The sequence below is a fragment of the Nyctereutes procyonoides genome, unplaced genomic scaffold (assembly GCF_905146905.1).
Source record: "Nyctereutes procyonoides isolate TBG_1078 unplaced genomic scaffold, NYPRO_anot_genome, whole genome shotgun sequence".
Taxonomy (NCBI): domain Eukaryota; kingdom Metazoa; phylum Chordata; class Mammalia; order Carnivora; family Canidae; genus Nyctereutes; species Nyctereutes procyonoides.
This window is the reverse complement of record NW_026575131.1, coordinates 53,084,045-53,111,601: the sequence shown is the minus strand read 5'-3', so window position 1 is coordinate 53,111,601 and position 27,557 is coordinate 53,084,045. Positions and strand designations below refer to the sequence as shown.

Sequence of the window (27,557 nt, the reverse complement as noted above, 5' to 3'; positions counted from 1 at the left end):
GAGCGTGATGGCCCAGAGCGTGATCCTGGAGACACAGGATCGAATCCCACGTCAGGCTCCCGGTGCATGGAGCCTGCTTCTCCCTCTGCCTAGGTCTCTGCCTCTCTCTCTATATATATAACTATCATAAGTAAATTAAAAAAAAATTAAAAAAAAAATCTGGATGGGGCAGCCCAGGTGGCTCAGCGGTTTAGCACCGCCTTCGGCCTAGGGTGTGATCCTGGAGACCCAGGATCGAGTCCCATGTCAGGTTCCCTGCATGGAGCCTGCTTTCTCCCTCTGCCTGTGTCTGTGCCTCTCTCTCTCTCTGCGTGTGTGTGTCTCTCATGAATAAATAAATAAAATATTTAGAAAATCTGGATGGCTGCACTTCACATTCCGTAAGATACACCCATTCAAAGTATATGGTTCAGTGAGCTTTAGGTTTAGTTGGGGTTGCATACAACTATTACCACCATCTAATTCCAAAACACTGTCATCACACCAAAAACAACTCTCCACTTACCCCTCTCCCCAGGCAACCACTAATCTACTTTCTGTTGATGGATTCACCTGTTTTGGACATTTTCTACATATGGAACCAAGAGTCATCCATGCTGTGGCAGCTATCAGCACTTGATTCCCTTTTATTACTAACACCCCACTGTATAAATTTACCACATTTATCCACTTATCAATTGAAATCATGTTGCTAGGAACATCCACATATAAATTTCTCTGTGGACATAGTTTTTGGTTCTTTGGAGCACACCTAAGAGTGGCATTGTTGGGCCATACAATACTAACCAATCTGTTCTGAACCCAAGCGCAACTTGGTTTTAATTCACTATGCAGTTTCTGGTTCTTCCTCTCACAAGACACTTTCAAAACACCCAATTACATTCTCTAGGATGTAGTCTACCTCACCACAAAAGTAATCCTAACAACCTTCCTAAGCTATGAATTTCTGTTCATTTTTTTTCTTAAGATTTTATTTATTCATGAGAGACACAGAGAGATGGGGGGGGGGGCAAAGACACAGGCAGAGGGAGAAGCAGGCTCCATGCAGGGAGCCCAATGTGGGACTTGATCCTGGGACTCCAGGATCGCGCCCTGAGCCAAAGGCAGATGCTCAACCGCTGAGCCACCCAGGGATCCCCCTCTGTTCATTTTTCACCCTGAAAAATAGATATTAAAACAAAAACAAAAACCTTTTTGGAACTTTCCTTCAAGAACGATCAAGATAACTGCAGAATACCACGGCACAAACTCAAGGGTAGTTTTCTGGTTAGCCTTAACCAAATTCAAAATCTAAGCCATATTGACACTACTTACGGGGAAGTTGCTGTGGACGCTCAGGAGGGAAAAAATCTCCTTTTGGTAAGGCCCTTTCATCCTGAAAAAGTAAGTAAATAAATCTTAGTATTTCTTGAAGCACAGCTTCCAACAGCAAAAGATGGAAACAACTCCCAACAATAGAGGACTGGATAGGAAATTACAATCCACCCGTGCCATGGAATAACACACAAATCTAAAAAAATATATGGAAAAATACCTTTTGTATAAAGGAGGGAAGGATAAAAATATACATCCATGTTGCTATGGGGAATGAATGGGACCTGGGCAAGACTCTCACACTGCATCTTTTTCAGGCATTTTGACTTTTGAGTCATGTAAAGCAATTATCTACTCAAAACACCAAATTTAATGTTTGAAATAACTACAATACCCCTTACAATTCATTTTATATTCTTCCTGAATTTGAGCCCTACCTAGATTGCCCCCAGCATATTCTAGTCATGCATGTATTAATTCATGACCCGTGGCAAAGCCACAGCAGGGCTAAGGTTTATAGTGCTGAAGTGCTTCAACAGAAGTTTAAAGGCTATATGAACCAAAGACTTAATATGTTCACAACAGATATGATACTGGCTAAACTTTCTAATGCAATACAATGAAAAGCAGAAATCCATGTACATAACCATTCTTTGATCACTTTCTTAAGCAGGATACTCAACTGACCCCCATGCCGAAAACAAGCAACTGTGCAAAGGAAAAAATACCTGAAGAGCTGCATGAGCAGGCAAAAAGTTGTTTCTGTCCTATATTTGCTCAACATACTGCAGACTACTTTAACATAGACCGATCCATAAATGGATCGGTAGAGTCCCTATGCATACTCTTAATAATCCCATGTTTTTGCTGGAGTTATTTGAAAGTATTATGCAGAAAGAGAGCCTATTAACTTACCATTTTCACGTGCATTGGTCTATCAAATAGCAGTTGACCATTAAACATAGCTGATATTACAATTAAGGTTATTTCTTACAATTCTAAAAACATGCACAGGAGAGAAATACATGAGAAAAATACTTCAACTGCAACCAGTCCCTCTCAGTAGTGAACTTATGAGCAATTCTGATTTTTCATTATATTTTTAAAATGTTTCTATAAACAAACAAATAAATAAATAAAAATGTTTCTGTAATAAGCATAAAAGCAACAATAAATAAAACTCAAGGGTGGGAGGGGGAGTAAATGTCAGCTTACTTCTTAGGTGTGGAGTTTCATTTGTATAACCCTACACTTCTCACCAGATCATCCTCTTAAGTACTGGCATGAGTATTCTGTAGGTGTCCAATGGGTACCCCACCATTTTTTGAAGCACCATATTTTCTGTGTAAGATACACACTAATAGACTTAAGCTGAGTTTAGTGACCGTGTCCATGTATGGCATTTTACACTGTGATTACAAAGAGATAACTCTAGGGTCAGAGACAAGTGCTTCTTCTAGAATGAGTCAATCCAGCGGAGAAATAGGGCCAAGAACTTATATATGAAATAACAATATAGAATTTCTCTTCTTTATAGACTTCTCCCCTCAAACCATACTCCTCTAAAAAGAGAACGATGGAAAAGACCACTCATGGGCATGTGCCTTTTTTCTCCCTACGCAGTACCAAATCCATTCGATCAGAGAGAACTTTCAAATTCCACAGTAATGCATTCCCTCTAGTCACTCAGGAAATATTAACATACAAAGTTACCACTTCCAAAAAGAAAAAAAAAAAAAAAAACCCTATTATTAAAGACAACATTTAGGCCAAATTGTTCACCAAGAGTTAAATTCTGATAAAAGGATACATATGGCTTGCACAGCTTCAATGGACTGCTCAAAAGTAACAGTGCCTATTCCACGACTTTTTCCATCTTTATCCTCAAGAATGTCTGCTCGGACCACCACACCAGCCATACTAAAAACTTCCTTCAGCTTCTTCCAGCCAACTTTATAATCCAGCTAACCAAGACAAAGGAGAAAAAAATTCTCAATGCAGACATCTTTTAGAAAAACCATTTTCATTATATGAGTGCAATATGCTTTGGATCGAAATAAACATTTAAAAATAACGTGACATTATTTTTATTATACTGGGTGCCTGGCAGGCTCAGTCGGTAGAGCATGTGGCTCCTGATCTTGGAGTCATGCATTAAGCCCCAAATGGGTGTAGTGCACTTAATAAAAAAGATTTTAATAAACATAAATAAATAAATAAAATTTTTAAATGTCACAAAAATTTATCACCTGCAGTGGAATTTTTTTTTTAATTTTTATTTATTTATGATAGTCACAGAGAGAGAGAGAGGCAGAGACACAGGCAGAGGGAGAAGCAGGCTCCATGCACCGGAAGCCCGACGTGGGACTCGATCCTGGGTCTCCAGGAGGCGCCAAACCGCTGCGCCACCCAGGGATCCCTGCAGTGGAATTTTTCAAGTAGGATTATGAAGCCTGGCCTTAACAGCTATTCACTGTCTCTTTCCTCTGAAAGAACAGGTTAAATCAACTCATACCTTTCAAATTAATGCTTATTTTGTGAATATTTAAAAAAAATTTTTTCTTCCCCAGCTTACGTTCACCATCATCCTCCCCAACCCACTTTCCTTTAAAAATATTTCCCTTTGCAAATGGCAAGAGCATCATCTTTCATCCCAGACACAAGAAGAAGGGAAACATCAGCGCTGTGGATATACTTTTCCGACCTGAACCTAAATAAACCCACAGGAAATGCAGACTCCACTACCACTTCTGTAACCAGAAAAAGTCAGTAAACATGGTCCCAATAGACCATTGTCAGGCCTGTGACGTATCACTACAGTAATCACTATGGCAGAAAACCCAACTTCAAAGCACAGATCAAGAAAAGAGCACACCCTCCCCCTTTCTTAAAAAAAAGATTTTACTTATTTGAGAGAGAAAGAAGAGCACAGAAGGATAGGGAGAAGTAGACTTCCCGCCAAACAGAGAGCCTGACATGGGGGTCCATCCCAGGACCCTGAGATCTGACCTGAGACGAAGGCAAATGCTTAACTGACTGAGCCACCCAGGCACAGAAGCATAACCCTCTTTAAATTTTTTCTTCTCAAACATCAGAACTACTTTTATAACATATTAACAACATTATTTCATAAAGTTCTGATTTTCTACTTTAGACAATGTTTCTGTTTACTTACATTTGCTACAAATACCGTGCTTCCAAGTCTTCCAGCCTGTAATGCATGGATAATCTCATTTGGGATGTTAGGATTATTTAGGATACTGGGTGGGATATTAATCATTCCTGGGCCACCTGGTCCCATACCCATCCCACCGGTCGTAGCCATCACCTTTTGCATTGCTCTCCTGGCATGTTCACCATCAGGATCCTAAAACAAGCACAGAAGTGTTAGGTTTAACTGACTCAGTGATAACTAAGATCATGATCTCACAAAAAGTGATATTCCCAAAACTCCAGAGATTGAGAGGTTGTTTGAAAAGCATTTCTTGAGATCTATAACAAGAAATTCAAATGAACTCAACCATCAGGCTAGGAAGAATTCCAGCCAAAGGAATGAGGAAGAAAGAAACGGTGTAAAATTTAACTCTCAACTTAACTGAAAGGGAGGTGGGGTAGGGTGGATGACATGATTAGTTGATATAATATAGAACACTTCCAGACGGAAATAAGATCTTCACAGGCTTGGTATAGTTGAGTCTCACTAATTTTCAATGGGGCTTTGTAATTTCTGATAATCCAATCAGTGATTTTTTTTTTCCCAAAGTTTGAAAACGCAGTTCTAGATCACCGAGGTACTCCAGTCCTTCATGTTATTCAGGCGTTGGACTCATGTAAGGTCTGCATAGGTTTGTGAAACTCTGGCATTGACACTAGTCTTGAACTCTTTGCCCTTTCATCAGGTGTCTCTTCAACACACAGAAACCTTAAACCCTACCACATTCTCCTGAGTTCTGAATATACTGATTTTCCTCTAAGAAAAACTCAAAATGGGATCCCTGGGTGGCGCAGCGGTTTGGCGCCTGCCTTTGGCCCAGGGCGCGATCCTGGAGACCCGGGATCGAATCCCACGTCGGGCTCCCGGTGCATGGAGCCTGCTTCTCCCTCTGCCTGTGTCTCTGCCTCTCTCTCTCTTACTGTGTGCCTATCATAAATTAAAAAAAAAAAAAAAAATTTAAAAAAAAAAAAAAAAGAAAAACTCAAAATAAGTCAGGGAGAGACGTAATTGACAAAAACTTCCCTCTCCCTCAAAAGAGAAAAGATCTCTGGTTTGGATTAGATATGAAAGTAGATTAATGATAAATTCGCTTTAAAAAAAGAAAAAAAGGTTGACTAAGAATAGGGTTCAGGCTGGGTAAAACCGTAGACGAAGATTCCCTTAACGTGTACGTGTGCACACACGCGCACACACCATGTGGGCTTGGTCTGAGTACCCCTGATAAAACAAGGCAGGCTGCTCTAAGCCAAATCACAGATGTTAGGAAGGCAGCAGTTGCTCAGGATGTGCTCGGCCACTACTCCAAAGTTCTTATAGGAGTGACTACTGAAGCCTGTGACTGACCCTCTTCATTAAAAACAGGTTGGTCTGCTCCGTAAAATGTAGTCAAGGACTATGTGTGTCTTTTCCTAATTCCAAACAGGGACAACTCGACAATTATAAATGGTATCCACATTGTTTCAAGAGCTTACTTCTTTGACTTTCAGTGGTCTTCCACTCAGACTATGCTTGTTTAGAACTTCGGCAGCTTTTTTCATGCTTTCTTCCATCTTGAATTCAACAACGCTATGAAGAGTCAAAAGGAGATGAGTGAAACCAGTCCTGCAATTTAGAAGGCTCAATTGCCAATAAGTAACTAGACAATACTTACGCACATCCCTTTGGAGGAAGCCACAGACCAGTCAGAAGAGCAAGGAAAGGGGAGAAAAAAAAGAAAAGAAAAGCATAGTAAATATCAATGACAATTATATAAATTACAAGTATGATTTATGTAACAAAGTTAGTTTTTAAATTAAACCCTTCTAATGGGAAGCTCACAGGAATGTCTTGCCTAGCCTTCCTTATTAAAAGCTGGGCTCCTTATTCTCTCCTCTGCCTGCACATTACCAGCATTGCACTATACTTGCTGAGGTTATAAGCAGACCTAAATTCAGGTTCTCCAAGAAATCACACAAACTTTAGATCTGCTTCTCTCTGTACTCAAATCAATTCCTTATCATACTCCTCCTAAATCCATCCCTTCCATAAATTAAAGCTCATCCTTTGATTATTCTAAGCCATTCTATTGCACGACAAAATAATTTATTTTCTCTTTAAACTAGGCCAATTTTAAACGTTCAGGTTTTAAAATTTGTTTTACAATTTACTGGCACAAAGGCGACTTTTCGGAAATCTTTGGTTCACACAACTTTCAAATTCAGCAAACGACCAAGAATAACATTTTCTAGACAAGAACACACGTTTTACATTAATATACCACCGCTAAAATTCCATGCATAATTCACACACAGCCAATTCCTCTGTTAACAAAGAGACAATGCTGCTATTGGTCCCCAGTTATCCAAATTGGGCATCCAAACAGAATACCAAAAAGCTCTTTGGCCAGCCATTTGGAAAAGCGGGACTCCCATTTGCAAATCCCCTCCCACCCCACTCAAATGTTTGGCAAAATCAAACATAGCTACTATAACATGAGCACTCACTGCCTTCCTGATTTCATTCGATTCCACGCCACCATACAGTTACATTTTTCAAGTAGTAAATCCACAGAAGAAATTCTCTCAGACACTTACCCTTGACTTTCCTTCAGCGTCCATTAAGAGCTCCACGTATGTTACCTCACCAACTACAAATCAGTTTCCAGACGACACATAAACCAAGGGAGAAAAGCCAAGAAAACAATGGGAATTTAGAACAATCATCAGCAACCTTGTATGGAGCCTCTGCCTTATAAGAAAGCCCAGAAACACTCCATATTCTCTAAACCACCAAACTAGGCATTACAGGTGTGCAGTAAAAGTAGGTGAGACTCATTAACAATTATGTCCTTGATTTTCCTCCCACCACAAACAAGCTATTTCCACAGATTTCCATATCAATTTCCCTGTCTCGAATACTCAATCATGACTAGAGGCAATCCAAATCTATCGGAAAGAAGTCTGCATGATTCACTCTTTTGGGGAAAGGAGGAAAACAGTTGTACACAATATAATCTCATGGGTGAAAGCAGGCAAACTGCACACAAGCTGCAATGCCACCGAACCGAGCTTCAAATGCTAAATATAAGAATGTGCAAGTATAATACGCTCAAAGGCAAACACACAGTATGGCTGACTACATGGGTGCAACCATGCACTCACTGGAGGGCCACGTGCTTAGTTTAATGCTCTGTTATCTTGAAATCCTTAATTTTTTTAACAAGAGGCCTTGCATTTTCATTTTGCATGGGGCCCCACAAAATCTGTAGCTGGTCCTGCACATGGCATCAGGCTCCAGAACTGTCAAGAATAAGATATTTGAGTATCCGATCATAAAACCAGAGCAGCATCTGGATTCTCTTCAGTGAATTAAGCCAGGCTTTATCTTTCCTGCCAACCTTCCCATTGAAAAATACAAATGCAAATTTAGAGTTCAGTTTGCAACTAAACAAGTTAAGAAGACTCACCAGATTGAGATTCGGAACTACACAAAGGGAGGTGGGGAAACAAAGTATTTCAAAAGATTCAGCAGATTTTCCTCAAGGTTTGGATTGCCAATTCATGACCACCAAGACCAGATTTTAGAACCCATCAAGAAGACAACCACCAAAATGGCTGCTGAACTTGAAGATGGCACAAAGACAACAGTAATTAAAAGTGTTAACTTGGAGAAAACAATCTCTTAAGCAGGTTCTCCAAAGTCAAGAAAGTGCTTTTGTCCTCAGGAATATTCTTTTTTTTAAAGGATTATTTTTATGATAGTAAAGTCTTCTCCAATTCTGTGTTCAACTTTGGTTTAACAGTACAAGGGCAAAAGTAAACCTCTAATGGCCTCAACAAGTCCTGCCTATTCTAAATCCTTTGCTTAAAGGATATTCAAATTACGAGGATTTTTAAATTAATAATAGCAAGGAAAGATTTAAACGTAAGATAAAATTACTTTTAAAATAAAATTAACAATTTGAAGGGCATGTCTATTAGTAACATATTTGCATGGGAGTTGACAACAAGGCCAAGTATTCAAAGTCACCTCCCCTTGTCCTTTCATGGAATGTTACAGAACCAAACCAGCACTTTGCACAAAACAGGAGAATCAGTGCAAAGAAATGAAGTAAAGTATAGGGACTGGTATAAATTTTGGAGTTACATACTCCAGTGGGACAAACTGAAAATGATCACAGCCAAGGGACAGTCAGGCAAATTATCCTTATTTTACCCAGACAAAAGTAAAGCAATTCCAAAAAAGGTGGCCATTCCTGAGGCCATGTTTTTAAAAAGCCATTCATTTCAACAGCAGCAGCCATTTGAGGACCAACAGCCTTATCTCCACTTTAATAAAAATGCCAAATAGTGTCAAGACAGTAAGAGACCTCAAATTTATTTTCTACAAGCTGTGACTACCATCTAGTAACCTTAAAAATAAATCATCACAATATCTAACTCAAGACAACTGTAACTATGTTGTCAAATATCAAATACTGTTGCATATAAGTTTCTAGTCTGTGTCCATAAAGACACTTTATCAAAAAAAACTGTCACTGCAATCTAGAAACCAACCAAGTCCAAACCAAATTTTTTTCCTAAAAAGCTAGGTTTAGAAATTAGGACTTTTCCACTTAACATTCTAGTGATGGCACACATCCAACTTCAATCCTTAGCACCAAAACTGCTGAAAATGTCCCTTTTTGTTTTTCCCCAAATGGTATAGTTGTTTAGTAAAAACAAAAAAAAAAAAAAATTACATTAAAAAGCCCCTCGTCCTATCAGTTCAGCCACAGGTTAGGCAGTCAGTAGTGTTTTTCCCAAGGGAGCATCGATAATAACCATGATCCCTCATACATTCCCAACTTCTACCCTGAGAGACTGCATCAATTCAGAGATGTAAGCAAATTAGGGTTACAGGATCTGCAAGATGTGCTAGTACACACTTTAATGAAGACCACCCCTCTTTTAGTTCTACAGTATTAAAGACCCGTTTAGTGTGGTCAGTACAACTAGCAACAAAACATTGAAGATAAAATTTGCCACCTATGCATAGTCTGGTCACATCCAAAAAAATGAAGTTTAAAAAAACAAATCAACCAGAGCAGATGCTTTACTACTGAGAGACAGAGGTAACAAACTGGCCATAGCAACAGTCTTGCCCAGATGGAACTCACGGGCATTGATGGATAACACTGTTGCTCCTCCCCCTTCCTGCGCACGGACAGGATCCATGGAATCCAAAAGGAGCTGTTAGTAAATTCTACTGCAGCTTTAAACATCAAAACATCCAAACGAAAAAACTAAAAGTGAAAAATCTAATACCAGATGTTTTCACCTACCTTTTTTAAAAAATGCTCCAACAAATTACCTTTAGCCAACATTTACAATTTAAAACATTGCCTCGGGCATAAAAACATCAAAAGGATCAGAATGAACAAGCAACCCAAGTCAGGCAGACACAAGGAGCTGCTGTGATTTAACACACCTGCATAAATTTTTTTTAAATCACAAACAGTACCTATAATCTGTGTTCTCATTTAGTCTGAAATGGACTCAAAAAATAGAGGGAGTACAGAGGCCAAAACTTCACTGAAGAGAATTCATATGTGAAAAGGTCTATAATTTAAAGGCGAGGGTAGAGAGTAAAGGCTCAAAAAAAGCAGGGCACGTTATTGAACACTCATCCCTCACGTGGCCACTCTGATAGAGGGGCACAGAGTACCAATGCGTACTCTAATTTGGGAAGCTCATGTCTTTAATATACAGACAACTCGAAACCTGGCAAAATAACTACAGAAGGACCACTTGATTTATGGATGAGCTAGAAAAATTATTGAGCCCATTCTTGCTTCTACTTCCACAGCAACAGGAGAAGAGCACTACTTCTCTAACTGAACCAAAAACTAGTACTTACTAAGTGAAGGCAGGCTACACAGTCAGGGTTCAACCCAAGTTGCCCAGAGACACAAATGTGTTAGCATAACAGGTCTTCACAAAGTGCCAGCTGAATTTCCAGAAAAGGAAAATATGAAGGAACAAATAGACTGGATGTGGATTTTTACTTCAACTGAAAATAAAATTCGGCTCCCTAGAACTCACAATGTAGGTTGTCTTCAAGAGCCAACTACACTTGGACTACACTTGCCCTCTGGGCCTCAGTTTTCTCTGGAATTTGAAATTTACTTAAAGCAATCCATCAGGGGGGATCCCTGGGTGGCTCAGCAATTTGGCGCCTGCCTTTGGCCCAGGGTGTGATCCTGGAGTCCCGGGATCGAGTCCCACGTCGGGCTCCCGGCATGGAGCCTGCTTCTCCCTCTGCCTGTGTCTCTGCCTCTCTCTCTCTCTCTCTCTCTGTGTGTGTGTCTATCATAAATCAATCAATCAATCAATCAATCTTTTAAAAAAAAGCAATCCATCAGGGGTGCCAGGGTGGTTCAGCAGGTTAAGCTTCTGACTCTAGATTTTGGCTCAGGTCATGATCTCAGGGTTGTGGAATCAGGAAACACAGGGCTTCCACACTCAGCATGTGGAATCTGCTGGAGATCCTCTGCCTTTGCCCTTGTGGGTGCTCTCAAGTACACATGCTCCCTCTCTTGCTCGCTCTCTCTCAAAATAAATCTTAGGGGAAAAAAAAAGTGATCCATTAAATGAAGACAGAAGGATTAAGTGCTTAAAGAAATCTTTGCTTACACAAGTTAAACTGACTGCTGGTAAACTTGGGATTTATAGAGAGTAAACTCCATTACTGACTTTCCTTTATTCCTCAAACTGTGCTCCATGTTTACTCACTGCAGGTCCAACTCAGGCCTGTCTCTTTACAAATGCCCTACCTCGATGGAGCCAACTCCCTGGTTAGGCCAGGAGAACAAGCAGCCTAATAATGAGCTTTCTTCATCGACACAGGACTTCACAGTAATGTGGCACAACACTATGTTTAAAATCCCCAAGGTCACCTTTTTCCCCCAGTCCTTATGGCCAACGCTTTTCATGTGATCTCAATCTGGCCGATGATGTAAATCAGGCAGGCTGTGAGACTGTGAAAGCATCTGCAAACCTGGTGTGACAATCTCCAATTCTAATCTATTACACTGGCTCTCAATTTTTTTTTTCAATTCAGCAACTCTTTGGTGTTCACAGCAGCCATTTGTTCCATGTACTATCTGTTAAAAAATCAGCATGATCAAAAGGAAGAACAACAGAATCCTTTCCTTGTTCCATCAGGACACTTAGAGCAGGAAGGGGAAAGTTCATCATTCTATTCTATAGGCTGCAAAAACTGTTTAATCCACATCCCTAACTTGGGGGTGGAGGATCCGTAGCAAAAAGAAAAAAAAAGGCAGCCAGACTCAGAAGGAGACAAAGCTCTCAATACATTTTCTCTTTAAATTTAGCAATGCTAATTTCATGACAGTGGTGCCACCAAACAAGCCTTATTACCCCATCCAGGGGAAAAAGCAAAGTGACCAATCCACATAATACATGTATCTTTAGTAGGATCTCCTGGAATGCTACTAAATGCTAAAATTTAAGACGGAGAATATACATTTGGTGGCCAAGAAGGGCGGAAAGATGAATTAGGGAGGGGTCCTGGAGGCAATCTCAAGGCATGATTAGCCTTAGAAAAGCTCCTGTCTTGCCCCCTTCAAAGCTACTAGATTTACTTCTGAGAGACCGCAATTAGATAGTATGGCAGGGACAGGACATTTTCCAGACCTATAAGTTGAAGACAACAAATACTAACTTATTCAGATGGTTTCCTGAAACACCAGAACTCTTAAAATGCAAACCTATCAAGAGTGGTTGGGTTGTATGTAATAAGCCAAGTCTCCGTTGCTGGCCCACTCTGGAGAGGACTTTGAGACCCACGCTTTTAGGGTGTTAAGTGCCCCTAACTGCAATAACAAGTCTTCAAAAAATGAAAACTTACTTGCAACAGGTTTTAAGTAAATACTTCAAATTTCAAATAACCACCTAAACATTATCAGTATACCAACACAAAAATATAATTGCAACTTTAAACCTCATAATAAAAACATGAACATTTTTAAGGAGACCTATATATGTGAACAGTAAAATTCTTCAGAAATCACATGATGAACAGAAGTATTACCATGAAATTACCTTTCTCTTATGAATCCCTTTCGCCCACAATACTACACACGTAATTTAAACAAAAATAATTATTTAACCTATACAGGGGAGCTCTAAACAAGAACATTTTAAGATTTGTTTATAATAACTTATTTACTGCACACCTGTAATTCTAAATTACACCACCAAAAAAGTACACTGAAAGGGCTGAGCCAGGGCATTCGTAGCAGTATGCCAGGAGAATATGAGAACCAGTTTGGAAGTATCCAAATAAACCACCAGGCTGGCCCCACACTTAATACAGTGCAATAGGAAATTGAGGTGAACTGCTTCTACATCCAGAAACGTCATGGCTGCTGCTACCAGCTTAAGGCTTCCAAAACTGAATTACTGAATGGTAAAGCAGTAAAAATGTCACCTACTTTATCCATCATGTCCCAAAACTGGTTCACACACTCCTAAAAATAAAAAAATAATTTGGCCTGCAATCTCTTACAAAATTCTACAATTGCATTTTCAAAGCCACATTCCTGGTTCTTGGAACTACTATACCTTATTATCAATGAAGTATCAATTCAGCGGTTCAACCAAATCACGAGAACACAAATTTTTGGGGGTTATTCCAAAAACAAATTCGAATGAGACCCAACTGTACTGTACAGAAATTCTAAACTTGTATTGAAGCAGCAGTCCCAAAAACCAAGAACACTGCATCTGGGATGCCACATGACACGCCCTTCAGACAAAAAGAAACTTCACTCTTGCCCTAGGAGCATTGGCAGGAATGATTTGGCTGATCAAGGCAGGAAAACAAATCTCACACCAAACGTTTTTCCATCCGTGTTATCTGGAGAACTACTACATGGGAGCAGCCTACGTGAATGTACAGAGAAGTTCACAGTGCCTAGTGCTTCTGGCATGTCATGGTCAAATTAAGTGATGGGACAATGATGGCAGTGGGCCCGTCATAAGTTCAAAACCCAATGCTGGAAGCACCAGTACAAATACCAAAATGGCCTATTCCAAGTGGCATCTCTGCCACTGAAATGTTAAATCATTTGACAATTCAAGCTTGAATCTCTTTTCATTATGAATGCTCCAGAAAACCAATACCTTTCAGTCCTTCAAAAAGACTCCATTTAAGGGTAATTTGATTCTAGGTTTCCCTTGGGGGAGACCTCAAGGCATCAGACAAATTGTCTCTATCAATAGTTTTGTCTAAACCAGGGCTGAGCAATCTCTTTAAGCCCTGAGTGCCACCAGCAGGGCCAAGAATCAGGAAAGAAAGGAAGACAAAAGCAGCAGATCAAGAATGTGGAAAGAAAGAGGATACATATGGTGTGCAAGGGTGTGAGGCAGAGGACCATGGAGACAACCAGCCTCCTAGGACCTCCTGGTGGCAGCAGAGCTTCAGTTGCTTCCCCTGCCTTGGGCCAGAATCTGGACACTGGGCCACTACTAAAGTGCACCTGAAAGCACAGAGTTAGGTAACAGATGCCTTATTTTGAACTCTCCAATTGCCAATCTAACCTGGGAATCCTCCCCCCCCAGGGGGGGGGCTAACAGTTTAAATACAAGCTAATGTTTTAGAATTTAGAATCTGAGCAGCACAAGTTCCAACTACCAAATTTTGATCCCAGGAAGACATCCAAAGAATTTAAACAAACTACCTTCCCTCCAGAATTAAAAAGCTTAAAAAAAATTTTTAAGGAAAAACCTCTCCCACCTATTATGAAGAAATCAAAAAATTTCCTCAACACAAAGAGGCTCCCCTCAAGCTTAATCGAAGCCCTATTAACCATATTAAGCCAGTAAATTCATTTGTAGGCCAAAGGACCATACAAACCACCCTGTTTGACACACAGGTGCATGACCACACAAAAAAAGTAGGGTGGGTAAAGCGGCTTAACTCTCAAGCCTGGACAGAACACATGCTCTACCCAGATCAACTTCCACTGACAAAAAAATAACCAAGGAATTAGCCACAGAAAAGATGACACATCAACCTTCTTACCCTACTCGACCACCAGTACCATTACCTTTTTCTTTAACCAGGTCTTTAAGTGACTGCCATTTCACATCAAAAGGTATGTTTGTAATGAAGGCTCTGTATCTTTTAGTTGGATTGGCATATGGCTCAAAGCGATTGCCTCCTCTTTTTATGTTTTTCTCCTTCCTCTTCTCATTCTGAGTAGGTCGCTCTCCTTCACTGAATTCGAAGGGAAAAAAAGGGTCCATATGTTAGCACAATATGAAAGACAGTATTTGATTTGCCAGGTTTACAATTCCACGCAGTTACATCTAACACAAGACTAATATTGACTTTCGTCTGACACATTCAAACTTAAGTACTCATAGAACAAAAAGGTACAGTAGCGCACTCCTTAAAACCCACCAATCAAGGAGCCCAAGAAACTGTGCTCTGCTAACCCTTCATACATTCCTAGGGGCTTTAACAGAGATGGGAGCAAGAGGCTAACTCCCTGTGCAAGGTGCTTTAATTTCATGCCAGAAACCGGAAAACAGAAGGGAAGATTTGGAAGACTTCATAGAACAGAAATGAGCTGGTGCATATAGGCCCAATCAACTTTAATTTCACAAAACGATCTTTTTGGTGTGGGGGGAAAAACATTTTTTTTAAGTAGGAATATAAAATGGTGCAGCCACTATGGACAACTTTAGCAATCACTCAAAAAGTTAAAACACACAATTACCATATGACCCAACAATTCCACTCCTGGGTACAAATCCAAAAGATGTGAAAAGAAGGAGCAGATACTTGTACACCAAATAGCATTATTCATAAGAGCCAAGAGGTGGAAACAACCCAAGGGTCCACCAACATATGAATGGAATGAACAAAATGTGGTATAGCCATACAATAGAATATTATATTATTCAGCTGGCTGTAAAAGGCATGAAATGCTGATAGATGCTGCAACACAGATGAAGTCTGAAAACATTATGCTAAGCAAAATAAGCCAGGCAGAGAGACTGTCTCTAACAGAAGAAAGGTTACCATAAGCTGGAGAGAGGTGGGAACGGGTAGTTACAGTTCAATAGATGAGAGTTTCTGTGTGGAATAAAGTTCTGAAAATGGACAGTGGTATAATATATAAGATAGAACTTAATGCCACTATACACTTAAAATGGTTAAAATGGCTAACATGGCAAATTATATATTATATATATATCCACCAAAAAAAGGATCCTTTTAAGGGAAAGAAGCCATTCCCTATACTGCCCTAGGAAAACCAGAAGTCTGAGCAACCCAGGTAGGTAAAAGACAACACACAAGGTGAAAAGATTCCACCTTCAGCAAAGAGTGAATGAATACTTTTTTGGCATGGCTTTTCCTATAATACTCTTTTACCTTTGTGAGTCAGGATCTTCACACTGTAACACTTCATATCTAAGCTCTACAGATACAAATTCGGCATTTAGATTAGGACAGATTAGGACATGACAGAAGTTTCACAAGAAAAGCAAACTTCAAAAGCACAGAACCAGACATCAGGCTGGGGGTCTAGGCCATAGCACAGAGAAACAGACCAGTGTGTACAGCCAGGGCACCATGCACTGGCCAAGTAACCCTCTTCCATGAGTCACCCACTCACGTTCAGTCCTCTGTGACCACAGGCAGACACCTGTGAAAGGTGACTAGGAACAAGGGAATCCAGCAGACACAGGAAGTTCCTCTCACTTCCCACACTATGTCCTATACTTTCTGCTTACCAAGCCCTATGCTTTTCACCAGTGAAAATCCAGCAACTCCCAAACCACAGAGTCTAGCAGACTTTGTGATCCATGACAAAAATGGAAAAAAACAAAAAGCCAAAATTATGGCATTAATGATTTATAAACCTACCTTTATTTATTTAAAAGGCTGCTATTTATTCTAGGATATACCTTCCTTGTGTGGGAGAAGTAGTGTTCAAATACCACATGACAGAGGACTTTTCTTTAACATATTAGAATTAAAAAATAATTTTAAGTACACTATACACCCAACGTGGAGCTTTATTGACTTCAACAACCCTGAGATCAAGAGTCACATGCTCGGGATCCCTGGGTGGCGCAGCGGTTTGGCGCCTGCCTTTGGCCCAGGGCGCGATCCTGGAGACCCGGGATCGAATCCCACGTCGGGCTCCCGGTGCATGGAGCCTGCTTCTCCCTCTGCCTGTGTCTCTGCCTCTCTCTCTCTCTGTGTGACTATCATAAATAAATAAAAAAAAAAATAAAAAAAAAAAAAAGAGTCACATGCTCTACCAATTGAGCCAGCCAGCCATTCCACTTGGAAAATTTTAAGTTAGCAACTTTTTGTAGCCCCAAAGTTACTGTTTTTTCTGCTGGTCTCTCAGATCCAAACACAAGAGTGCCAAGTGCTAACCCAATGAAGGTATCCTCCTACGTAAAAATAAGGAAAGACGTTTCCTCCATGATTTTAAATATACCAACTTGCAATAAATAGACCTCCTTCACTGAGGCTGGCAGACATGGAGGGGTATGGCTACTCGAATCCCCAAATACCTAGAATTCTACTCTGTCTACCCCCAAGTTAACAACAGGTCCTCCTCAGGCTGGCTGCACACCACAAACAGATCTCAAAGGAAACCCTCAACCATCACAGAGGCCACCCGTCTACTTCATATGAAAGTCCCACACCAAAGTCTGCCAAACAGAGTGTATTTGCCTATGTGTCTCTTAGCGGTTAAGAAGTGCTAGTAAAAAAATAAGATAAATTTAAAAAAAGAAGTGCTAGTAAAAATTCCTCAAATGTAAATCAATCTCCATCCACGCACCTCTAGAGAGGGTCTGTGGATAGAAATGTTTTTAATATAACTGATTTCTTTTGATATCCATACACTCTATAACTTAAACAAGTTCTCGGGGCAGCCCCGGTGGCTCAGCGGTTTAATGCCGCCTTCAACCCAGGCGTGATCCGAGAGACCCGGGATCAAGTGCCAAGTCAGGCTCCCTGCATGGGTCTGTATGTATAAATAAATAAATAAATAAATAAATAAATAAATAAATAAATAAATAATAAATAAATAAATAAAGATAAAAATAAATAAATAAATAAATAAATAAATAAAATCTTTAAAAAAATACTAAAAAAATATTTTATTTATTTATTCATGAGAGACAGAGAGAGGCAGAGACACAGGCAGAGGGAGAAGCAGGCTCCATGCAGGGAGCCTGACTCGGCACTTGATCCCGGGTCTCCAGGATCACACCCCGGGCTGCAGGCGGCGCTAAATCACTGTGCCACCGGGGCTGCCCTAAATATTTTTTTTAAAAAGGGTCTTATTTAAAAAAAAAAAAAAAAAAAGCAAGGCACAGTAGTAGCTCTACTCTGGTCTGTGTTTTTCAGACCTGCTCAGCTCACCTATTGGTTACAAAAGGTATAACTAATCACAGACAAAGCAGGTAACAAAGTGTCCGTCCATATTCTGCAGATGATATGGCTAAGAATAGGCTAGCTACCCAATCTAACCACAGAAGCTAGGTATTTGGTTTGGGGTTAATCCACATCACATGGCTCACCATCAAGAAAGCAGCTCAAATGGATTATGTCCAAGGTGTGAGCACAGCACTCTACCCAAATCCTTCTCTGGCTAATCATTTCCAGTCTCTGAGAAGTTTTATCCTAAGTAAATGAGGTTAGAACTATCTCGTCACTTCCAGCTTCTTAGAAAATTTACCTTTTTGTAAACCCAATCACCACTAGCAACTCTTTTTTTAAGTAATCTTTACTCTCAACATGGGGCTCAAACTCAAAACCCTGAAATCAAGAATCGCATGCTCTCCAAACTGAGCCAATCAAGCACCCCCTTCTAAAAAGAAGTTTTTTAAATCATCTCCACACTATCAACCCTTCTTGACAAAAGTGTAGACCACCGTCAAAGAATTCTCACTCAAGACATGTATTCAAGTATAGCTAATATGAGAGTTTCAAAAGTGGTATCCTGAAAAGCTCATTTTTTAAAATGTCCAATCCCATTTTCTCACTTATCTTTGGGATAAAATTAGGGGAATATTCTTCTCTAGTCCTAAGATATTTATAACACTTAACTCTAAAAACTTTTTAGAATCACGTTTTTATAAGTGGATTATATTTTTACATTGACAAAATTGCTTATTTCCAAATTCAGATTATAGACATTAAAAATATTAAACACACACCTACCATATGACCCAATCATCTGCACCTAGATACTTATCCAAGAGAAAACAAAGCATATATCCATACAAAAACTTGTACCGAAGTGTTCACAGCAACATTATTTGTAATGTCCCAAAACAGGGAATCTATCTACTAAACAGGTAAATGAAAAACCAAATTGTAAAAAAAAAAAAAAAAAGAAAAACCAAATTGTAGATCCATAAATTGAAATACTACTCAGCAACTAAAAGTAATAAACTATATACAACAAGAATGCATCTCAACACAATCATACTTGAGGAAACCAGGCAACAAAAGGGTTACAATACAGTATGATTCCATCATATAAAATTTTATATTTGATAAAATCTAATCTGGCAAACTAATTCGTAGCATGGTTTCTCAACCTCAGCATTATTGACATACTGGGCCAGAAGCTCTGCTATGTGGGGCTGCCATGGGCATCTCTGACTTCTCCCAAAGAGATAGCAGTAGTAACCCCATCCCTCAGTCTTGCAGATGAAAACCAAAAATGTCTCCAAGACACTTTCAAATGTCCCCCTGTCCAGGGAGGAAAGAGGAGAGGAAAGAGAAAAGAGGAAAGAGGAGAGGAAAAGAAAAAGAAAAGAGAAGAAAAGAAAAGAGAAGAGAAGAGAAGAGAAGAGAAGAGAAGAGAAGAGAAAGAAGAGAAGAGAAGAGAAGAGAAGAGAAGAGAAGAGAAGAGAAGAGAAGAGAAGAGAAGAGAAGAGAAGAAAAGAAAAGAAAAGAAAAGAAAAGAAAAGAAAAGAAAAGAAAAGAAAAGAAAAGAAAAGAAAGAAAAAGAAAAAGAAAAAGAAAAAGAAAAAGAAAAAGAAAAAGAAAAAGAAAAAGAAAAAGAAAATCAACCCCCTTGAGAACCACTGATGCATACTGATTGATGGAAAGCTGATCTAGGGTTGCCTGGAGGTGGGGAAAGAAGGACTCAGAAGATTAGAGGTGAGAAATAACTGCTGGGGGTACGGATGTATTTATTACCTTGACTCAGCTAGGGATTCATAATACACTTATGCTGCATATTATCATGCTGCACATTTCCAATATGTGCAGCTTTAGATGTTTAAGTTTCTACTTATGTCTGTTAAATTTCTAATCTAATTCCAATAACTTGACTTGTAACTCCAACAGGAGTTGAATATGCAGAACATATTTGATACTTTATGTATCAAATGTAGTATCTTTCAAAGAAAGAGAAACCATAATAAGATCTAACTAGGCCAGCTAAATGTTTTACCAATATTCTCCTTGCTAACTAGCTCTCAATTCCCAACTGCCAATGAACACTACCCATTTTGGCACCCAATCATCAACCTTAAGTTCTAAATAGACGCATTATTAAAAAAAAAGTTTTCTAACATTCTATCAACATATCTCACGATACATCAAAAAGCCACCCCAAGATATAAGTACCTTCCAAGTCATAAAGACGAAGTAGGTTTACTATGACTTGGGAGCTGTTTCACTGATAACGCTGCTCCACCATATTAGAATTACACTGTACTTAAACACAATTAAAAAAACAGTGCCTGCTCCACAAAAAAAATTGCTCCATTTGCTGAATCCCTACCCTCTCTTATGCTTCCATAGCACTCAACACTCTCATTACTTTCAGTTTTTCAATGAAAGGTGTAGTCTGAAATGGCAACCCCAACACCCTGAAATTGTGATCACATCCCCTGAGAAAGAGACTCTTCCCCCACACCCCCAAGCCCCTTGAGAATCATCCCTTATGATAGGTCCTGAGTGCCTCTAATGTATTTAGTGCACAGAGCAACGACTCAGCCCTATTCGAGCTCCAGGTCCACCACTCAACTATCCCTGCAACTCAAGCTCTCCACCTCTCTGGTTCTTTACCAGCAAAACCAGCATAACCTGTATCCAGGGTAGCCCACAGAGATGCTGTGAGAATCAACAAACAACCTAACAAAAAGCAGCTTGGTAAACGTCCAGCACAGTATCCAAAGGGGCAGCACTACAGGTGGCTAAGCAACACATCTAGGTCTGAACCCCAATGTCTTTGTTAGGCCTCAGCTCCTTCCTCTGTAAAAAGGACATAACTGTCCACACTTTACAGGTTCAAAGGAGATCTGGCACCCAGACAGTAACTGTGGCACTGATTTATTTCTGTACCAACAATTTCTTTTTTTTTTTGTACCAATAATTTTAAGGGGGACTAATTCACTCCTACCTAGCCTTTCACTGTTACACACAGTGATTTTTAACAAGCCCACCAGGGTGGTGGCTGAGGATACTCAGGCACTGTACTCATTACAGAGTATCTAACAAGCAATTCAGCTTTCAATTCTGACTGTAAAACACGGTCACAGGAGGATCCATCTGAGAACCCCAAAAAGAAAGAAACAACCTAATCTTTGCAGACTAGTTTCTCTTTGCTAGCTATGAATAAAATCAAAGAGCAAAGTTAAAGTGAAGAGCCGAGGTGGAAGCATGCATTCAAATAATCCAGAAGCCCCTCTAAAGTTGAACTCAGTCTAATGTGCCTCAAAATATCCTTTTTTCAAGTATACAGTTTTTAAAGTACAGCAAACACTCAAATCATTGCAAAGTGGAAAACATGGTTTAAATAAAACATTTCAAATAAATAAATAAATAAATAGATAGATAGATAGATAGATAAATAAATAAATAAATAAAACATTTCCGGGCAGCCCGGGTGGCTAGGCGGTTTAGTGCCACCTTCAGCCCAGGGCCTGATCCTGGAGACCCCGGATTGAGTCCCACGTGGGGCTCCCTGCGTGGAGCCTGCTTCTCACTCTACACGTCTCTGCCTCTGTCTCTGCATCTCTCATGAATAAATAAAATCTTACATACATACATTTCCAATGACTGTGTTTAGACAGGTAGTACTGTGGAACCAGGTACAGCCTTGGGAGTCTAGATGGCCACCCCTAGACTCTGGGTCAATTTCCTTAACCCGAGGTTTCTCAATTGTTTATAAAAATTTTTTTCTCAGTTCTAAAACAGAGTTAACACAATGTTACCTCCCTGAGAATCTATACTAAATATATTTTCTTAATTTTTAAATAACCTCCATCTCCCAATTTTCTTTCAGCCACAAGATTAGTCTAGAAAAGGCTAAGTCACTGATTTTAAATATATGGTGCAATCTTTACTTAAAAGCGGGTGGGGGGTGGGGAATCCCTGGGTGGCTCAGTGGTTTAGCACCTGCCTTTGGCCCAGGGCGTGATCCTGGAGTCCTGGGATGGAGTCCAGCATCAGGCTCCCTGCATGGAGCCTGCTTCTCCCTCTGCCTGTGTCTCTGCCTCTATCTCTCTCTGTGTGTCTCTCATGAATAAATAAAATCTTAAAAAAAAAAAAAAAAAGCGGGTGGGGGGGGATGGACACATACCTAAACCTATTATAGTCCTCTAAAATGAATGCCTTTTCTCCCTTACTAAATATGCTTACTTCTGAATCAAATCAATCTTGATGGAAAATTTCTCATCAAAATAAAACAAATCCTCCTCCCACACCCAGAAAGGGAACTGAAAAATAAGCTTTCCTATCTGGGGTCCTCAATCAAGTTTGCTCATTGCCTTTTTGATTTACAGTACACTCCACTCCTGGTACAGAGAGGTCAGAAGAACTAAATTTTACCCTCAAATCCCATCCCTCAAAGGCTTTCAAGGTAAAAATCAATATTCCTTCGCCTGGAATTCACTGCCCACCAGCTGGCACCCAGTGTTTTAGCATTAAATGCTACAGCAGCATCAGTTTTTTACAAATATGCAAAGCATAGGGGATCCCTGGGTGGCGCAGCGGTTTGGCGCCTGCCTTTGGCCCAGGGCGCGATCCTGGAGACCCGGGATCGAATCCCACGTCGGGCTCCCAATGCATGGAGCCTGCTTCTCCCTCTGCCTGTGTCTTTGCCTGTCTCTCTCTCTCTCTCTCTGTGTGACTATCATAAATAAATAAAAATTAAAAAAAAATAAAAATAAAAAAAGCATCTCTCTTTAAAAAAAAAAAAAACAAATATGCAAAGCATATACCCAAATCCCTAGTCTTTGGGCACTCCCCTCCGTCCCTCCCCCATTTAACTTCTTTCATCCTTCCCCAACCAAAGATACAACTCCCTGCCCCTAGCAAGTTAGGTTGGAGGGAGAGTGGCCCTGCCAGGTAACTCCTTTTACTTCAATCACAGTGTAATTACCCTACTACTGAAACGTAAATTGCTTCCTCCTCTGGGCAAGAGCTTTATTCTAATGAGCTCGGTTTCTAGAGCTTCCTCATACCAAAACAAGGGAAGAAAAATTTAAAAAGAAAGGAAAAAACAAAAAAAAAAGTTTTCCACAGGCCCTACAAAATAGTTCTAAATGTTACTACTCCCCAAAATATCCACTATTAAGCAGTTCTAGACTCGGGGTTCTTTCCAACAAGGGTTATTTTATCTCTAAAGTCTTCAGGTTCTTCCTAATAGTCCACACGTTAAATCAACCACTCACAAAATGACTACTTGAAAATGAACAGTGGAAAATGGGAAATCTGAAAAATGTACCCCAGCTGCTATAATCTATAACTAAGCCATTAATCAAACCTCACCTAACAAGGTAAGGTTCTAGCAGCACTTCATCCTGTGACAAATGGTTTGAAAGAAAAAACAAAAACAAAAACACCAGAAATAAATGCATCTTAAAAGGCCCCCAAAAATCCTACTAGGCTCCCTAAAAGATGATAAAAAAAAAAAGTCCAAATGAGCACATCTCTTTCCAGTGTTCAACAGTAAAGTGTTGGGAATATACTTCCAGGATGCCTTCCTGTTGATTTCCCAGGACCAGCAACCATGGTATTTTGCTCCTCCTCACCTAAGGAGAGAAAGTTTTACAAAGCTGGTATTTAGTGAATGCTCTTTCACATAAAGCCTATTTAACTGCATTCACTTTCTATCTCCACAAACTCTAGTTATGCATATTAAGAATCTGTGGGAGGGCAAACTCAAACTAAGAGACAGAGACCCTATAACAGAGGTTAGTAATCAGAAGCTGGGAAAGGGAGAGAATAGGAAGTTCCTGTGTACGGGTTCCAGTTTGTAAGATGATAAAAGTTCTGGACGTGGACAAGGGAGGACAGCTGCACAATACTGTGAATGCGCTTAATGTCATTGAATCGCACTCAAAAAAACGATTAAAACTGTGAATCTAACGTATGTTACCATTAATTTATAAAAAAAAAAAAATTTGTAGGAAGCCCAATGTGTGCCCAGAATTCCCCTCTCCTCCCCGACAGCGTTGGTCGCAGCCACGCGCAGTCTCTCCGCGTCTTTCAGGTGCTGCCATCCGAAAGGGTGGGTTTCCCGGGGACACGAGATGACGTTTTAAGGCTTTAATTGAACTTGAGAATCCAAGGAGCCCGACAGAGCCCCAAGCTGGACTAGAAAAGGTGTCGAAGTTCGCAAGTCGGTGAGCCCGCCTAATGAGGGGAAGGAAATCTTCCTCGGGAACAAGGAAGAGGAGGTTTCTCTCCTCTCCACTCCACTCCACCCCACCCCACCCCACCCCCCGCCGGCCTTTGTTTGCTCGCTTCTAAGGGTGAACACTGAGCCGCAGATCCGAACTCTCTACAATTACCTACTGCGCACCTGGGAGGAGCGAGGGACGCCGCGAGGGACTCGAGCGGGGCCCAGAGCGCAGGGCTGGCGGCGGTTCCGACGAGGCTTCCCCGCAGGGCGGGGGAAGGGGGATAAGGAAGAGGAGGCGCCCCGAACCGGCCTCGCGATCGCTGCCGAAACCTACCCGCCGCGGCTGCTGCCGTTTACCGGGGCTCCCCGCGCGCCAAGTCCTGCGCGCGCACTCCCTCCCCTCCCCCCACTTTACGGATCGGGAAACTGAGACCCTAGGCGATGGGGGCGGGGGGCGCTTGTGAAACCACTCAACCCAAGGTCACCCGACCGGCCAGCGGGCCGCCGACTCGGCGACTCCCCGGCTCCCGGGCCCGCGCCACCATCCCCGTGCACAGGGGCCCGGCCTCAGGCCTCGGCGTCGGGCTCGGCCTGCGGGGGCCTGCGGGGGCCGGCGGGGGAGGTCCGCGGCCTGGAAGGAGGAGGCGACCCTGGAGGCGCTCACGAGGCCGCCCGGCTTCACTCCTCGCGGCCTCGGCCGCCCGCACCCGCGGCAGGCCCGGCGGGGAAGGCCCGGGCCTCGGCCGCGCCGGTGGGAGGCCGCCAACAGAACTAACGGAGCCGCCGCCGGCCGCCGCGAAGGTGCCCGGCCCGGGACGAGGAGCCTTGGAGTACTCACCCCTTCGGGCCCGGAGCCCCGTTGCCGCTTGGCACGCCGGGCGCGCCGCTCTCCTCCTCCATTTTGGTCTCCGTCGTCGCCACCTCGGCCGCCGCTTCGACCCCTGCCGCCATTTTCTCCGCGTCTGGGCTTTGTGTGAGGGAGCGGGATGCGAGGCGCTGCGCCTGCGCGCTCACGTGACTCGGCGCGACCAGTAACGCCTGCGCGCGCCGCCGCCCGCTCCCGCCTCGTCCCCCTCCGGCCACGGGCCACGCCCCTGCTCCGGGGCACGCCCCCGCCGCGCGCATGCGCACACCGGCAGCTGTTATTCATTCATTACCGTATCGGATTTGCGTTAGGCACCGACTGGATACTCTACCCCGCACCCCCCCACCCCCCCACCCCCGGCCCCGCTCTCTAAGTCGGGGAGGGGAGGCACCTCCCCACCTCCTGACGCGGAGCTGCTCACTCCCAGCTTCCTGTAGTCAGAGCTGGCGCAGACAGGCAGCAGAAGTTTTGTTTACTAGAATATAAAGGAGGAGGGTAGGACTCAGGCCGGGCCAGGCAGGACTGCTGTGCAAAATGCTCTCTCCCTGAGCGAGTATCATCATGCACCAAGGACACCTGGGCTCTGTCTGGCCTGTCTCCCCACGGGTTGGGAGCTCCTGGGTGCAGAGCTCACAGCCTAAGTCCCTCCCACTGAACCTGCTAACCAACAGCTGGAACATGTAGCTGGGGACTCACGGATGTTTCTTGAGTGAATGAACAAGCAAGAATCCCAACATGATAGAAGAAATGAGTCACAAGGCCAGGAGAGCCCATTAACCTTACCTGGGGTCCCCTTGCTGCCTGCCCCTGGATCCCTTTGTCCTGAAGACTTGGCCCTGTCCAAAAACAGGTTTTCAAGGGCTGTTATAGTTTGTGTCTTGGGGCAACCACGTTGGCCTGGAAGGTGCCAAAGCTGAGGAAAGTGTTTAGAGGCTTCAAGCTCCCTTTCCCCACAGCACCACCACCACCACCCACCACCACCCCCACTTCAATATCTCCCATACCTTGAAATGCTTCACTAGATCTTGCAGAAGTTCCCACCCAAACATCGAACTCTCTCTATGCTTATAAAGGGGAAGTTTTCTTTACCCCCCTCTCACGGAATGGCTATATATCATCAAGTTCTGGGGGTAATAGCTCATCTGCCACACCCTCCCAGCTGCTTGATTTGGCCTGGTGATTCTGATCCTGGCTGAGAATTCCAGGTCCAGAGAGGAAATCCAGTAGCCCAGCCTGACACGGAGACTAGGCCCCATTCCCATGTATTCCTCAAACTTACCCATCTCCTAGAATTCCCTTCTATCAACCATCTTCAAGGCCTTCCTCCTACTACTCCACTTCTGCTCTACTAAAATCCCCTGTACATGCCAGCTCTTCTCCCGGGGCTGCACTGGTATCTAGGCTTGCCTTCCTCTCCCTTAGACCCCTCCTAGACTGGAGGGATCTCTGGGGGCAGAAGGAGCCTCACTGACCTCTGAATTCCCTTGCTCAGGAAGGCTCAGAGATGATGGAAGAGGCCACGCCAGTCTTGGCATGAGGGAGATGAGTCCAAATGCAAAACAGCAGAGACAAGAAGCCACCTGTCTCTCCAAGACAGTCCCTTCAAGAGTGACTGTGACCGGAAATCAGGGACAAGGCAGGCCCTGGTTGAGGAGACAAAGTCTTCCAGGCTAGGTTCCTGTGGGCTGATTGCCTTAACACTGCCCACATTCCTGGGTTTTGCCATCTCCCAAACTATGATTTTCACCACACTGTCCTTTAATTGACACACTTTTTTTTCCTTTAAAGAAATATGTTTTTATATTTTGCTTTACATCACAGTACATTTTGGAAACTTGCTATAGCTTACTGTAAAAAATAAGAGGATGATGCTATTAAAGTGGAAATCCAATTGTGTTGCAGTGCCAACAGCTCTGAGCCTAAGACTTGCTCTCTCTTGGGATCCCTGGGTGGTGCAGCGGCTTGGCGCCTGCCTTTGGCCCAGGGCGCGATCCTGGAGACCCGGGATCGAATCCCACGTCGGGCTCCCGGTGCATGGAGCCTGCTTCTCCCTCTGCCTATGTCTCTGCCTCTCTCTCTGTGTGACTATCATAAATAAATAAAAATTAAAAAAAAAAGACTTGCTCTCTCTTTTGCTAGGGTTAAGGGGCACTAAAGACTGCCTCACACCAACCTACAACTTTCTCCTCACTGTAATTAAAAGTGTTAGAAGAGGGCCTCGGTTAAGTGTCCAGTTCCAGGTTTCAGCTCAGGTCATGATCTCAGGGTCCTGGGATCGAGTCCCACATCAGGCTCCCCACAAGGAGCCTGCTTCTCCCTCTGCCTGTGTCTCTGCCTCTCTGTGTGTGTCTCTCGTGAATAAATAAAATCTTTTAAAAAGTAAAAAAAAAAAAATGTTAAAAGAGATTTGCAGAGGAAAAACCTTTCTCTTTTCATGATGGCACATCCCGGGGCCTCTACAATGTCGCCAGGGATACATTCCAAAGTTGGCC

General features: G+C 42.2%; 1 protein-coding gene across 6 annotated transcripts in view; it reads right to left on the bottom strand.

Moving 5' to 3' along the window:
- The window catches only part of HNRNPM (heterogeneous nuclear ribonucleoprotein M), a 42,074-nt gene extending 16,881 nt beyond the window's left edge, over positions 1–25,193 (bottom strand). For 3 of the 6 annotated variants that reach the window (XM_055342865.1, XM_055342869.1, XM_055342868.1), the window contains exons 1-8: positions 25,039–25,193; positions 14,622–14,791; positions 6,180–7,154; positions 6,001–6,094; positions 4,490–4,681; positions 3,125–3,278; positions 2,230–2,279; positions 1,315–1,375 (exon numbers count right to left, since the gene is read on the bottom strand). In XM_055342865.1, coding sequence (XP_055198840.1) covers positions 1,315–1,375; positions 2,230–2,279; positions 3,125–3,278; positions 4,490–4,681; positions 6,001–6,078 — 535 coding nt within the window. In that variant the 5' untranslated portion in view covers positions 6,079–6,094; positions 6,180–7,154; positions 14,622–14,791; positions 25,039–25,193. The remainder of the gene's footprint in view (positions 1–1,314; positions 1,376–2,229; positions 2,280–3,124; positions 3,279–4,489; positions 4,682–6,000; positions 6,095–6,179; positions 7,155–14,621; positions 14,792–25,038) is intronic. The other 3 variants (XM_055342871.1, XM_055342866.1, XM_055342870.1) reach the window with 3 other exon arrangements.
- Between the last annotated feature and the right edge of the window lie 2,364 nt (positions 25,194–27,557).